This window comes from Homalodisca vitripennis, chromosome 1, assembly GCF_021130785.1.
Source record: "Homalodisca vitripennis isolate AUS2020 chromosome 1, UT_GWSS_2.1, whole genome shotgun sequence".
NCBI lineage: Eukaryota > Metazoa > Arthropoda > Insecta > Hemiptera > Cicadellidae > Homalodisca > Homalodisca vitripennis.
The window spans coordinates 59,126,553-59,142,387 of NC_060207.1; the positions used below are offsets into that span (position 1 = coordinate 59,126,553).

General features: G+C 30.5%; 1 protein-coding gene across 2 annotated transcripts in view; it reads right to left on the minus strand.

Moving 5' to 3' along the window:
* Positions 1–6,001: 6,001 nt before the first annotated feature.
* Positions 6,002–15,835, minus strand: part of LOC124362476 (DNA repair endonuclease XPF) — a 51,043-nt gene continuing 41,209 nt past the window's right edge. For both annotated transcript variants that reach the window (XM_046817025.1, XM_046817016.1), the window contains 4 exons: positions 11,308–11,448; positions 9,210–9,314; positions 7,966–8,061; positions 6,002–6,520 (listed from right to left, as the gene is read on the minus strand). In XM_046817025.1, coding sequence (XP_046672981.1) covers positions 6,377–6,520; positions 7,966–8,061; positions 9,210–9,314; positions 11,308–11,448 — 486 coding nt within the window. In that variant the 3' untranslated portion in view covers positions 6,002–6,376. The remainder of the gene's footprint in view (positions 6,521–7,965; positions 8,062–9,209; positions 9,315–11,307; positions 11,449–15,835) is intronic.

The window sequence follows — 15,835 nt, forward strand, 5'->3', positions numbered from 1 at the left end:
TGTAAGCAATGTAAACATGAATTTGTGTTAATTACTTTTATGATGCAAAGCAAGGGACTGAGATGCTTGTGCTGCAAAACAGAATGAAGGTTGTAATCCAGCTATATTGCTTGAAATGTCAAGGTTATTAGAGGAGGTCAGCATATGCACAAGCATTGAAAACTACATGTCAAGCTCTCAGAGAAACTCCTGATGAGTGATGTAAAGAAGTATGTGTGCTAATTTACTCCGACAAGAACAAACATCAGCCTACACAAATTGAAATTGTACTTATTTAAATTCAATTATTTAATTATTAAATATAGTGGTTTGAATTTGGTTATTATTTTTAATATTATTATAATAAATCATACAATACACTATTTTTAGCTCGCAATCTTAGAGTGGTTTTACTACAAAATTACAACAGTGTACTTTTATCCCATGATTTCGTATGCGGTTCTTAAGAGCATGAGCGGGCTACTAGTTATTATGAATATTAAGCCTTTTGTTGTAACAAAATGAGAAATAGATATGAAATATAGTAGTGTCAGTAATATAGACATCACAATCCAAATTTGTTCCTGAATAATAAAACTGCAGGTAGTGTTTGCAGTGTGCCATAAATAGTGCTGCATGTAAATGATGTGTTCTTTTGCAGTTGTGGGATTTTGAAGGTAGTAATTTGATAGCCAGATTATTGTCTAGAAAGCTTTTTGTATTTCAAAATAAAATTTCCATATTGCATTTATTTATGTGCTTAACTTCTGACAGATTGTAGGAAATTTTGACCTAGTAAATGTATTTTTCACCAGCTCTATTATTCAACAAATTTTAAAAATCTGAATAGTTCAGGAGTCAGATTCTAATTAATAACAAATACTCATATTTATATGGATGGTGAAAATAATCAAATAATTATCTTGATTAATGTTTTACCCAACTTATTCAAAAGTAAAAAAACAAATGTTATTAGTGCAAGAGTTTACCACGTTCACTGTTTATGACATCTTTCATGTTACATCATACATGACAAATGCATATCAATTTGGTATGCTATTGCTTCCAGTGATATCCCTTCATGTTACAATTTTGTTTTAGTTAATGTACAATGTTTTAAACACTAGATATGTCATAACTTATTTGTTGTGGTACTGAGGAAACAATGCTCAAGATTTTGGTAAATTAACAGTAACTGAAATAGAAAGGTGCACTCCTGATCTATATATATAAAAGAAAGTCGTGTTAGTTACACTATTTATAACTCAAGAACGGCTGAACCGATTTGGATGAAAATTGGTAGGGAGGTAGCTAAGGACTGGGAGAAGAACATAGGATACTTTTTATCCCGTTCCCGATTCAGGATTCCGCCCCACTGGTCTCTAAAAGTTACGGAAATACCCGTAAGAAATGCATTGCAGCAAACATATGTTATTAAGTGAAAGAGCCTGTTCAAATTTAATCAGCTGTTCTTTGTAAACATATATAATGCGACAAAAGAAGTATATGTTTACATCATTTAAAGTTGGTTTTCAGAACTCTGTGCGTACATATTCTCTCGATCGAGACAACAAAGCAAGCTCAATCATGGCATCGAGATAAAACTAATTCGGTCCAGAAGTGATACACGCGCAAAGCCTAAAATAAAAACCATACGCAATTTCGCTTAACATCTGAAGCTCATAATCATTAGACTGTAATAATATGTACCTACAATATGCCTATTTTTGTTTCAAAATTACATTGAGCGCCATCATTTATTACATCGTATGTGCGCTAATGAATTCGACTGTTTGACTCCTGTCCACGCTGGGCTAATATAGATCAATTATATAAAAAAAATCGTAGAATATTGGAGAAAAAGTTCCAGTTATTTCACAGGTGCATATTGAGACTGTTTTAAAATTTAAATCTTTAACATGAGCTTGGAGTATCTTTCAGTGACTACCATTTATTTCAGAAGGGTAATAACGACGATCAAAAGAAATATGCCTCCTATGTCCCAATTTCTCTGTAGGAAATCGCTTGTGAAGTCGTGGGTAACTGCTGGTTTCCAATAAGAGAATTGCTTACTACAGCACAAGTGACAGTTGAAAACATCTGAGTTTTAGTGGTTCATCCATTAAACAGTGGTACAATCGATTTTGGTTTTGGCAAATATTTGTATAGTTAAATTTATATCCAATTAAGATAACTTCAATAATTACAAAAATATACAATTTTTCACTCTGTGTGAAATTACAGGCATTTAAAATAGGCATATAAGCTCATTTCATAATAATAAAAACAGCTAAAGAAAAAAGTGTTATAGTTTTAAAAGTATTTACATTAGATATAACTTCAACAAGTGACATTTTTCATTTAGAAATAATTCAATTTAATTTTAAAAACATGGAATTTGCTTAACCCTTTGAACCCCAGACCAAAATATTGATGGTGGAAAAAACGTACCAAAATCATTTGACCTAAGAACTACCGAGAATCCCCGGAGCAGAAACAGCTGTTTTGCATACTGTTTGTAAAAAATTAATACTTTTGCTATTTTTTATGCTATTGTCTTGTATTACACACCAAAATGTCCAGAATGAAATTGTATACACAGAAAAAGATTAGTCTGAAGTATAAAAAAATGTTTAACAGCATTAACATAATTTTAAAATATATGTATATAGATTTTTAGGCAAAAAAATTGATTTTAAGATTTTTTTAATTAAAAAATAAGAAATATTTTTACTATGGGCACCCACATTTTATTTTTCTAAATTTAGTTTTGTGTATGTACAAAAAAAATTATATTGATATCTCTAAAAATAAACTTTTTTTTGAATTTTTATATAAAAGTATGCGACTTGTAAAAACCTCTAGGCGTACAACACAAAAATCACTGATATTACCTAAATAAATAAATTAGTAAATAAATAAATAAAAAAATTAGTATTTTAATAAAATACATATAAATATGTATTAATACTCATAAAATAAGTATTTTACGATTTCAAATAAATATGTATTAAACGATATTACGTCGCCCGGGGATTCTCGCAACTTCATTGGCGACGATACATCGTCGCCGCGGGGATCTTCGCATATTTTCTCGGCGACGATATTTCGTCGCCTGGGGTTCAAAGGGTTAAATTACACTTAGTTGAATGCAAATAAAAACACTATTTAAATATTAAATTAACTTACATTTTCATTTTGTAAATTGTAGTGTTCATGAAAACTCAAATAAAAATTAAAGTACAAAACTAATCTTGTTTATAATTATTATTTAATCCAAAAAGTGAGGCGTAATACTGAACGAAGATCACATTCTCTGAACAATTGTGGATTTTTCACAACCTTCAACAGTCAGTATTTAAATTTCATTTTACTGTATACATAACAAAGGGAATATGACATTTATATGCAGGCACTGATCAAATTTTTGACATAATATTAGTATGTTGCTGCAGTTGGACAGACTTCCTTACTCACTGCTCAAAGAGTTATTTCATATGTGTAAGCAATCACAATACTATTATAACACATGTTTTTTGTTTTTAGGTATATTTTGTGCTCACATCTTGTGTGTTATTCCATAACAATTACAAAACTTATTTTTCTTATATAGTACGTGTCTTATCCCACCAATTCAGCATTTATGCTGTCACCTAAGAAATAAAAAAAGCATGTGAATATGTTTTAAAATCAATTTAAAAAATTACCCAACATCAAGATTTTCAAATGTATTGTGGCTCAAACTGTCAGTGCTATATTATTTATAAATTTTAAATTTCAAACTTATGTATTAAAATAGATTATCTTAGAATAAGAAACCTGCAACCCAAGAAACTGTTTGAAAACTGTCAGATGTAAAGTGATTAAATTAAAATAATTTAGCAAGTATTTGATTTCAACACTAATTTGTACAGAAACATAAATATTCTTAATCTAATTTCAATATATCATTGAAATTTACTGTTTTGTACAGTATACCTGTAACACCTTCAGTTTTAATATTGCTTTATTACAAAATTAAAATCAAATCCTCTTGTTCAAGATCAGAAATGTTTGGTGGTCTTGTTAATTTCTTGGCCGTTTCCATTTCAGAGTAAAAATTTCTCCATCTTCTCATGGTGTAATTTGGGTAATGTTCATGTTGCTGTTGTTAACCACTTGGATGGTTGAAGAGTGATTTCTTTGTTAACTTTGGCTGAATGGAGAGATCAAATCTTATATGAAGTAAATCAGAGACTAATACTCTTTTCTTACCTAAAAGGTCAAAGGCAAGCTCCTGTGACTTTGTTTAAGTTTATGACTTATGGTGTTCACCACCTCAATATGTATTTTATTATTAGTATTCACCAAGCAGTTTATCAACTGTATGATGAACTGATTAGACTGGCATAGTTTGTTGTCATGTATTACACATGATATTTTCTGTTGGTTTGCATTAGCATATTATCGTTTTCAATAATTTTAGTTCATTTGCAATTAACTGTTAATATTTAAAAATTATTTAGTACCACTCCTGTCTACTAAATATAGTATGATAAGCTAAGTTCTGCATAGTTTTTATTGCAAATGTTCTTAGATCTCACGATAATCAATAAATTATCCCTTAAAATTGCTTTCCATACTCTTTTCTTAAATTTTTACAACCCTGGTTTGTCTTGATTTGTGGATGCCAAAGAAGTTTAAATGAATTAAACCCAACAAATCTGTAAAATGGCAAAAAAATTTATACAAAATCTTACATTTAATTTTTTGTATAAAAATATTGTAGAAATATTAATTAGTTGTATTTTATTTTTGTATGTATTTATAATTCCTACTGCGCAAAACTATGCGTTTGATAAATCAGACACGAAAACGGACGTGATATCTAATAACAGCAATGGTAAGGATTGTAGAAAAGTGAGATTTCAACAGGTAATAGTGGTGCCAATCCATAATGAGAGATATTTTGTCCTATGTTAAGTGATTAGGAAATTTTTCAGCTATTCAGTAATTTATTTGTTTATGTAATTGCATTAAAAATAAGGTTATCACATGTATATACGTTTTTGCTAATAAAAGCTACAATTTGTAATTTTTTAATAATTTTTATAAAAACACTAGTTTAGTCTATTATAAATCTTATTTAAATGAATAAAAAGAGGAATAATTTTCCAATGCTGGTATTGGTTTATTACTGACAACAGCTTGCTTGACACTACAACCAATTAAAGTATTGCAAACTTTTTTTCCGTAGCTGTAAAATTTGAATGTGAAAAATCCTTTTCAATATTTTACTAACTTGGTTACTAATTGCATTAAAGTGAGTGAAATGAGGTATTCATACTGAGAATTGTACGGAATCTCCTCTTTTGATTAGTACCAAAATAATAGCACTTTCCATTCAAACTACAATTGTCTGAATATTACAAAAAACTTCATTGACATGTCATGTGTAACAGATCCCACTACTGTAATAATTTAGGATTAAAAACATGCATTTTCATTAAAAAATAAATGCAAATACAGCACAGTATTAAAAATATGGTTGTAACTTGCCGAATGTCATCGATGAAAATTGTGTTTTGGGTAATGGCGGAATCATCATTTATTGTTTGTTTACTTAAGTATACTATTTCATTTAAAGGTGACGCAGAAATAGCACAACGCTGTAGCAATACTACATTTACTACAATACAGTTACTTTTTAATGGATTTCATAAAAGAACTCAATTATTAAATGTAATACTGTGCCAAAGAATATTACATTTCCTTAAAAAAAACTCCAACAGTAATGGTCAAGCTTCACTTCCCCTTAACTGTTGAGTTAATTATGGATGATCGTAGCGATATTGTTATGCCAAGGACAACTACCAATCTTTTAGGGGTTCATTAAAAAAATTTATTTGGTATAATAGATAATCTGGAAGGGGTCTGATCACAATTAATCTGGAGAATTGATGCTCTATTATACAAGGAAAGAACAAGGTCCAGGACATTCAAGTGGAGGGGGTGAAATGAATATTACGGAAATTACATGAAATATGTAAAATAATAATACACTGGTTTTTATATATTTTAAGGCAATGACAATACATACATTGGGTGTATCCTCAATTTCAAAAAGGATCAACTAATTTATATTCACTTTCTTTACTCACCAAATATACTTCAAAATTAACTTTCAATCATTACATGATACAACAACCCACTTAGTTAAAGCCACACAAAACACATTTCAGGTACAAAACACTATTTTATGATTTTGAAGAGTACTAACTATATAGAATTGTATTCCATTATTCATTTTGTAACCACTACAATCACAAGTGGTCAACATTATAGTTCATTCAAGTCCAATTGAACACACAGGTAAGGGGGAAGATACAATGATATGGTAACATAGTCTGTCATTTGTCTAGGTCTTCCGTCGCCGGAAGCCTCGCCCTCTGGCCCGTCCTCGGAAAGACGTAGCCTCAGTCGGAGCCTTCAAGGGCTTGTGGAGAGCATCGTGGAGCAACACCCCGTTCTGACTGTTGCTGATGAGATCTCCCAGCTGTTCCTGCCAACAACACATATTCCCTGTCAATATTGTATGACCAATCCTCAGTAACTTATTTATGCCTGTTGCCTGCAAGTGCTGGGCAGTATTGGATTTGGATATCTTGTGGTCTGGCAGTCGCTACCTCATATGCTTCACTATTTTATATATTTGACAGGAAGCTTAAGTCAACTCTGGTCTTATTAATGACTATGTCGCTTTTAAAATGACGTGTTAAAAGCTTGTTTTGGCAAGTTTTGTTTTTATTCATAATTAAATCAAGTTACAGTTGTTTGGTGTGATAATGATGAGTAGTTATTAAACACCCTTACCCTTTTAGTACTACATCATCAGCAAGAGAGACCCAGCATTTTAGTCTGAAAGTGCGAGCATCGCTGTCAGTAATTCTACGCATTTCATGTAATACACTGTAGTTATATCATGTTACTGGCTGCTAGAAGCAATTTCTTGTTCTAAAGACTCCAACATTTTTATTTCAAACTTTGGTTATTTTGCCATGTATGTATTACCATGAATATGGATAGCTACATCAAGGTTAGCCAATAATTTTTCTTATATCTTTCTTTAGTATAATTTTGTTTCAAAGATATTTGTAAAATATGTAGTAGATCTATCTACATATAATTTCGTGTTCTTATTTATATTAGTTTTTATATAGTTATAACTATACATTTTATAAAATACTGATATGGTTGTTTTATAAGTACATTAATGTTTCATTACATTTGAGACACTGGTATTAGTGTCTTACTTAATTTTCTTTTATTTATATTTTTTAAGATAATTTATTATTTTTTTACGTTTGTTACAAAAAAACTTAAGAGAAAAATTGTTAAAAATACTTACATGACAGTATTTTACATAAATCTCACAGCTGTATGTATACAAATTATATTTTGTTACTAACCACTACATTTTTGGTTAAATTGACTAGTACTTTTGGGTATAACAGTGGGCTAGATGCTGAAGTACTTAAGAGATAAATACTCCACAATATGCAGGAGCATTTTCCCTGTTGAGTGTCCATCATTTGGTTTTCTTTTCTTTCTTCCCCTCTGGAGGATAGAAGCGAAATTCTAAAAAGGGTTTGTTAATAGATTGGCTTTATAGACCATAAAGAAAAAACTGTATCACTGGCCTTCCAGTTTATCAGACCTCACAGAGTGTGATAAAAAGATTTAGTTTATACACCTCCTGTTTCAGGCACAGTTGTTTAATGGAGTCACCACATCATGACTGTCATATAGAAATTCGGACGATTTCGAGTTCCAAATAAAATATCATGACTTAGTATGCAGTATAAAATTATATTGTACTATGCTATATATAGGTACATTTGTACCTTTTGGGTACAATGAGGTCTTTGTTCATTATCATTCAAAATAAAAAATAATTAAGACCGCATTTAAAAAATAAATATTCTGTATATGAGACAGTGGAGTTACCTTAGACAGTGTCATGAGGTGGTCTAGGGACTCGCCCTTGTTCATCAGAGACACAAGGTTCTTGGTGTTCACTCCAGGCAATTTGCTTACAAAGTCCTGTCACACACATTTGTAATAATTACTAGCCTTACTGAAATTCATTCCATAATTAAATATTAACTTACAGTTTTTTTTTTTTACATATAACTTAAAATTAATTCATACATCAAATCTAAGAGCAACTCATTAGTTTTGTTTGTTGTCACCTGTGCGCATGCGGATGCAATGTTTCCTCTGCCATCTGTTAGAAAGCACTAGTAGCAGAAATGGCGCCTCGTGAACAGAAGGCTTTTTGTGTTCTGCAGTTTGCAAAGACCGAATCTTTAGTAACTGTGCAACGTGCGTTCTGTATAAAGTTCGGTTGTGATCCTCCAAGTGATAATAATATCCATAGATGGTATCATCAGTTTGAAGATACTGGCTGCCTTTGCAAAGGGAAGAGTACGAGACGACCAAAGGTTAGTGAAGAAAGTGTTGAGCGAGTGATACAGACTTTCACAAGTAGCCCACAAAAATCAGTTTGGAACTCTAGTTGTGAATTAGCAATTCCAATGATGACTGTTTAGAAAGTGTTATGTAAACGCTTACAACTATGTCCTTTCAGTTTTTAGCTGTTACAGAGTTTAAAGCCTGCAGACAGTGGTTTATGCGCCAATTTTGCAAATGAAATGTTGATGCACAACAATGAAGATTTTTTTGGATGATATCATTTTCAATTATGAATCAGATGAAAAAAACGATAAAGAATAGCACTGGTTATTGATTTATTTTTGGCATGACACACAATCAAATTTGCTTCCTAACAGTGTTAAATCAATGCATTTATACATTCAAGGCTTTTTTCATGAATTATAATGTACACAATAAACTAAAATAGGACCATACGGATATTCCCATAAGCCACAATTAAACCAATTGTGATGGTACGGAATTATCCATAAACTGCACTTTAAGGGTTAAAAAAGTGACCAAATTAATTTGTTTAGTTAGTGTTTAGTAAGTTAAGTTTATAGTGGAATTATATTTACACAACTGAAATGGTTTTGATTTACGTTTAAAAGTGTTCTTGTTTAAAATAATAAATTTAAATTTTGCATCCTAATAATATTTTAGAATGTTATAAATTTGTATATACAAAATTACTAATTACATTAGAGATGACTTTGAAATTAATAAAACAAACACATGAGAGGGCTTGCACTCACATGTATGGCAGTGTTGTATTTCTCAATATGCACATCATCCTCCAGAGTGGTGCCTTCAAGTCCCACAGCTGCAGCCACAGATGCCACTGGCTCATCTTTCCCTTCCTGAAATCAAAGTTAACTTTAATTTGTTGAAAGCCTTCAACTTTTGTATTGACTTTATTCATACTTGATACAGCCATTTTTCAGGAAAATAACAGAAGTAAACGTTACGATTTTAACTGAATTAGCTGCACTTAAATGTAAGTAGTCTTTGGAGTGACAGGGCATTTATCATGGATAAGAGAAAAATTGTTGTTGTCACTGTCCTCCCACTTGATATGTAACAGCCAACATGAGAGGATATCCAACATCAAAATAGACTCAGACTTTTTAAATTTATTGATTTGCAATAACTTTTATTTATCAAATAAAAACAAAATAAATGCGTGATTTTTAACAAAGGGCTAAAAAAATACGGTAAATGTAAAATACACAATTTTGGAGCAAATAATTTGTGCACCTTGCCAGAATAAGAAATAATGTAAAGGCACTAATAATGTAAGCATCCATGCAGAACATCCTGTTTTCTTCTTCTTTTTGTATGAGCTATTAACCCATTCACTATCAATTAAAATTCCATTATTTTTACCTTCAGGTACAGAATTAATTTTTCATTTTGCAATAGAAATCATTATGTGGGTGCTTAGGATCAATTAAAAATATTGAACAACCATATAACATGTTAAAAGTGTATTTTAAAAAAAATGAAAAAAAAACCACATTTCCACTTGTAAATTGTATTGTATTGTTGAATTGTATCCTATGTTTCAAGTATTTAGTTGCCTAGAAACTATTGGATTCATACCAGATCTACTACAACAAATAAAATTATGTGGATCATTGTGGGGGCACTATATATGTCATTGGTAGCCATTGGGTTAAGCTATGTCATGTGAATTTGACTTAGAAATAGAACAAACAAAATGAGGAGATATTAAAGAAATGATAAATGAGAAGATACACAAAACAACAAATGTTAATTACGTCTGATAGGAAAATACACTCTAAAATATAAACTAAACAGAAATGGCTCCACCACCTATTGACATAATCAAGGTTGTAATTTTCAAAATTTTAGTCAAGAAACAATAAAGAGTGAATATATTTAGGATTGTTAATAAATAATACTTTATTGTACATGGAATAAAGGTTAGTGAATCTTTGATGGCCTAATAGTTTACTCTAAATTTAAACTGTGCTTGGCTACTAGCATCAGAAAAATTTGGAACTAAAATATTTAATGGTGAATTTTGAACGTCTTCTTTCACATATAGTGCATGCCAAGAGCAGAAAACCAATTTAATTAACCTTTTAACTATTGAGCAATCCAGGTAGCATAGTACCCTCAGTGCTACTCTTGTAAACTACAAGAGTACACATACTACATGGGTACATTTCCCATGTTTTCATGGACAATTTCATTGTTATCAACTTTCGTGACTGGGCCCATTGCTCTAAAATTATACAAGAGTCAGATGTAAACAAACAGAACAAATGGAGTAAGCAGTGTGCCCTGCTACATAAGGCACAAAGCTAAATATCCCACATAATTAACAGTTATGCTAAAACTGTTTCTATAAAGACAATAAGTTTTGTAAAAATTCTTTGATTTATAATGGCTGAAGCACGTTAGATATTATTACATTTTAATTAAATCTGACTTTACCATATGATCGGCATTGTCTTATGTGATTTGATGTATAACTCAAAAAAGACAATTTTGTAGTTTTGTAGAAACTGAGTTTTATAAAATGCCTTTCAATTTGAAAATCGCTGGATAAACTTATGCAATACATATTGTTTAAATAAACAAGAAAATCCAGAGTAAACTTTGAAACATATAATATGCATATTATATGCACATTTATATTTTTTAATATTTTATTTCATAAATAAAGAAAATAAAAAAAATTTAAAAATCGTTGATATAATTTATTTTGCCTCCATCTCTAAATATACATGTTTGTTAAGACATCTAATAGTACACAAAATATACAAATATTTTGTCAACAGTGACAGAAGATCCATAGGTATTGTTAAGTCGAACCCTATTCACCTTGAGCTCATGAAAGAGCTGTGCTGTGGCATAAGGGCTGGGGGACCACACCAGTCGCAGCCTGGGGAAGTGGAGAGTCAGCAGTTGGAGCTTGGCTGTGATGTCACTGCTCTGTAGATCACTGCTCAGGTAATAACGGCCCTGTAACAGGCAGAAATACACTGAAGAAGCCAGAAAGAAATTTCAGAATGAGAACAAAGAGAAGTATGAATGAGCAACAGTAACAACCAAAGTTTTGAATGACCAAAACAGCATGAAATTTAAGTTTGGGATTAACAGCTGAAGATTATGCTAAGATCTGCAATACGAAAAGCCACATCTACATATCGAAAACACTATTATTGTTAAGGACATTTTCCATCCTTATATGTAATGAAAAACAATGCTAAACAGCAAGTGATGTAACAGAGAATTTTTGCTATGTTAGAGACCAGTGGGGTGTAGCCCGGAGGGACTTTTGAAATAAGAACAGGCCAGGAACATTCATACTAAGAATGTCCATATAAAATCTCAATACCATCGGTTGAATAGTTTATGTATGAAACCACATAATACAAACAAAGGCACTTTCACATTTTAATATTATTAGGATGTTTCACAAAATATACATGTCAGTTTAGGTTAAACTACATGCACTTGTGAGATGTCCAGAATAACATTTGTACAGAAAATGGTATTGAGCCTAGAACTTCATTCTCTTAGATCTGAAAGCATTTAATATCTTTCCTGGGTTAAGATTAGTTTCTTATAATATTTATGGCATATTTATATTTATTAAAAGCCATAAATTAATAAGGAATGCAAGGTATTTAAATGGGAAAGGTTTCTGGCCAAGAAATTATTTCTTTGTTCCAAAAGAAGTTTGGTTGTTAAAATTTTGTTCTAAAACATTCAAACCGTACGTAGGCTTGTACATTTATAAGACTATAATGTTTGTAAAAAACTATCAAGAAAACTTAATTTTACAAAACAATAATTATAATAGCTGTAAGAGAAATGAAATTGTTTTAAACTATCACAGGTTAAATTCATATGAAAAAAACTAGGTATGTTGGGAAAAGGTTTTAAAATTACATTCCATTACAAATTTAAAATGAAAGTGGTACAAAAATAGTGTAAGCCTTAACCCATTAAGGAAGTAGTTAACTTGATTATGAACTGACCTGTACAAAGCAATTAAAATCAGCTCTTTTGCAGGCAGTTGGTAAAAAATTCATACAATAATTTCTATTAAAGATAAACTTATAATTTTTGTTTTGTTTTGTAGAAAACATTGTGTTCTTTAAAAGTAAAATATACTCACTGTAGATTAAAAAAAAATTTTGTTCTAAAAAATATAAAATATCATAATTTTTTTTAGAAATTTTAAAAGCAATTTGTTATAAAAACTATTTAAAAAATTTTTAAGCCATCTAAACTATATATTTTCTGAAACTTTATAATGTTTTTAGAAATTTTAAAAGCAATTTGTTATAAAAACTATTTAAAAAATTTTAAGCCATCTAAACTATATATTTTCTGAAACTTTATAATGTTTTTTACGTGGAAACAAAAACTTAAATTTATATCTGTAAAAATAAACATGCAACAAAAAGTTTTGTGATGACTTACGGTTCTGCATTTGCGATTTCATCATGAGTTGTAGGTTGCCATGGAATTTAGTCTATATTGAAATGAAATTTTAAAACACTGGATAACTGTAGTTACTAAGTCTTATTATTTACACTATATACACATGTTTCTTCAGGATTTTAGTAGTTTAGCTTGGTATGAAAATCCTTGAAACATTTTTCAAGATGCAGTGGAACTTGACACCGGTCGCACATCCAAGCAGTCTCAGACCTCTTGTTGTGGGAAGTGCAAACTTTACAAGCTCTGGTCGGTTGAACAATTATGTCCTCAACACTAAATCACTGCTGTTTTCGGAATCAAACTCAAAATCACTATCTAAATAACGGTCCACTTCAGAAGAACGTACATTTTCACGATCCATTATGCGCACATAACCAAAAAGTTACACGCAGTAAACGGCGTCGACAGCCTCAAAACAAACAGATGACACTTTACAATCATAGAAAAAGGGAATCAACAGGTTGGCCAACTGACCAAAACTATATTTTGTTAGTCAGTATAAACGTTCACAAAGGACATGCCAACGATATCTGTCGAAAAATTATAGAACTATGTCGGTAAGTAACGACGCAGTACAGACATCGAGTCAGGCTCGTGTGTCTGCATTCAGCCCGCTAGTAGCGGCATCGAGTCAGACTCGTCTGTCTTCCTCAATGGGTTAAGGCATACAAATATAATAAATTTATCTCTGTACTCATTTGAGGAATTTTACTATGCTCAAAACACTGTTTAATCAGTTTGTAGCATTGTAGACGCTATTCACTCGCTTTTCATAAGTATGTACAATTCATGAATAAAGAATTGTTGACAATGACCGAAGGAGGAAGGAGAAGTAAAATGTGAAATAATTCATTATTTTATCAAGAATACACATAATATCAAAACTAATGCATATCCTGCACTCTTCACCTTCTTTCAAAACCAGATCAAGATTACAATAATGTTAATATTAAAAATTAAAATGTAAATTTACATACAAAGCACACTGCAATATAATTTGTTTGACATTGACTTTTGATTTCAACTTAGTGAAGTTTCTAGTAATTTAACCCCACACAACTGGTATGCATTTTTGTCTCAAGCGCTTACTCTTATTGGCATATACACAAGTTTTTCTGAAAAGCAAAAAACAAAAACAAAAAAAGCAAATGCAACACAATATAGTAAGTATTATATATAATTATTTTCAGTAAATTACCAGGAATAGAAATATGTACAAATAAACTTACTCAAAAATTTGTTTTAGTATTGTAAAAATGTGGATTGTGGAAATATTCAGTAACGCTTGTAAAGCTATCAGTAGAGACATAATTGACTGTTTATGTGAATGTATTGTATTGGCTATCAGCTAAAACTGGTTTACCATTGCAAGGCTCTGTATGTAAAACATAACTATGTTCACTTTCAACTACTTCACATATCATTTTATACAAAATCTTGCATACCTTTCATTAGGTGAGTAAACAATGTGTGTAAATCTATTTTTAATTCCTATCACTGAATCATCAATGTTCTGAGTGGGAAAGAAATACTTTTTGAAAGCCTTATATACTGTGTTAGGTTGAGAACTAATATGGAATGGAGAAGAAATAAGTTCAAATCTGTTGAGAAATATTACACTAGAAAAATGGTTTTGCTGTAATAATTTAGTGCTGTAATAACACTTCAATGTTTTTTTAAGGATTTAAACCCATATTTATTGTGTCACAATGTATCATTTCATTTTGGGTACAGTGACAGCTACCCATTTTGTAACCTAGAAAAAGGGCTTGTTTCCAGAATTTCTTTTATTTTCAATTTGTTATTTTGCAGATTTAAATTTGTTTAATTCACAAAGAGATTCCAAATTGTTGGGGGAGGGGGAGAAACAAAAAATAGTTTAGTGCAGGACTGTTTCTTGAGCCTACATTTCTAAAACTGTATTAATCCTTAACATTGATCCTCTTGCAGCAGATAAGCTCTTGAGCCAAATTAGGGTTATAGAATTAAGATTTTGAACATTACCTATATTATTATCAGCATTTTTAGCTTGTGGTTCATTATCTTTAGTTATTTGTTTTTCATTATTGTCAATAAAATCACTTAGATTTGGAATGTACAATTCGCTGCTACCCAATAAAAAATCACTCAAACTCTTGGTAGAACGATCAACAGGATCATCAATCCACAAATCACTACCATTATCAATCATAAAATCTAATAAACAATTCCAAATATCACTAGTTTTTGATAACTGGCTCATGTTCACAACACACTATAATAGGTAACCAGCAAACACCAAGAACTACAGACAGCTTGACTCAGCAATAAGTAGTTTAGCCAGTGCAAAATACAAGGCTATCCAGAAAGTAACAAGAAATTTTGAAATAAAAAATTAACCAACTGAAATACGAACATTTTTTTATATACATTTAAAAGCTACACTCAGGCTATTTTTCAACGTAATCACTGTTCAAATTGAGACATTTAATATAATTCAAATTCAAAACATCCTTTATTCATTAATAATGCACATATGAGATACATTGAATAGTGTCAGAAGTTTTATAATTAAAATACAATTATTAAATGGTCAAAAAACAAATTACAATATAGACCTTCATTGGTAGTAAAAAAAGACTATTATTGCTTAAAATGCTCAGATTGATGTGTTAATTACAAAAAATGTCTTTAAAGTTAAAAACAAAATCTAAATTAGTTGTCCCTGTTACAACATGCTAACAATAATGCAACAAAAACAAGTACTATTGTAGCATATAAAGAAATAAATTATTCTAGAACTAAAAAAAGAAGATTTACACTAAGAATACATAAAGAACAACTAAATATGTGATCAATCAAAGTATTTACAGTAAAAATCTATTCTAAATTTACACTTTATAAACTAATACAACTG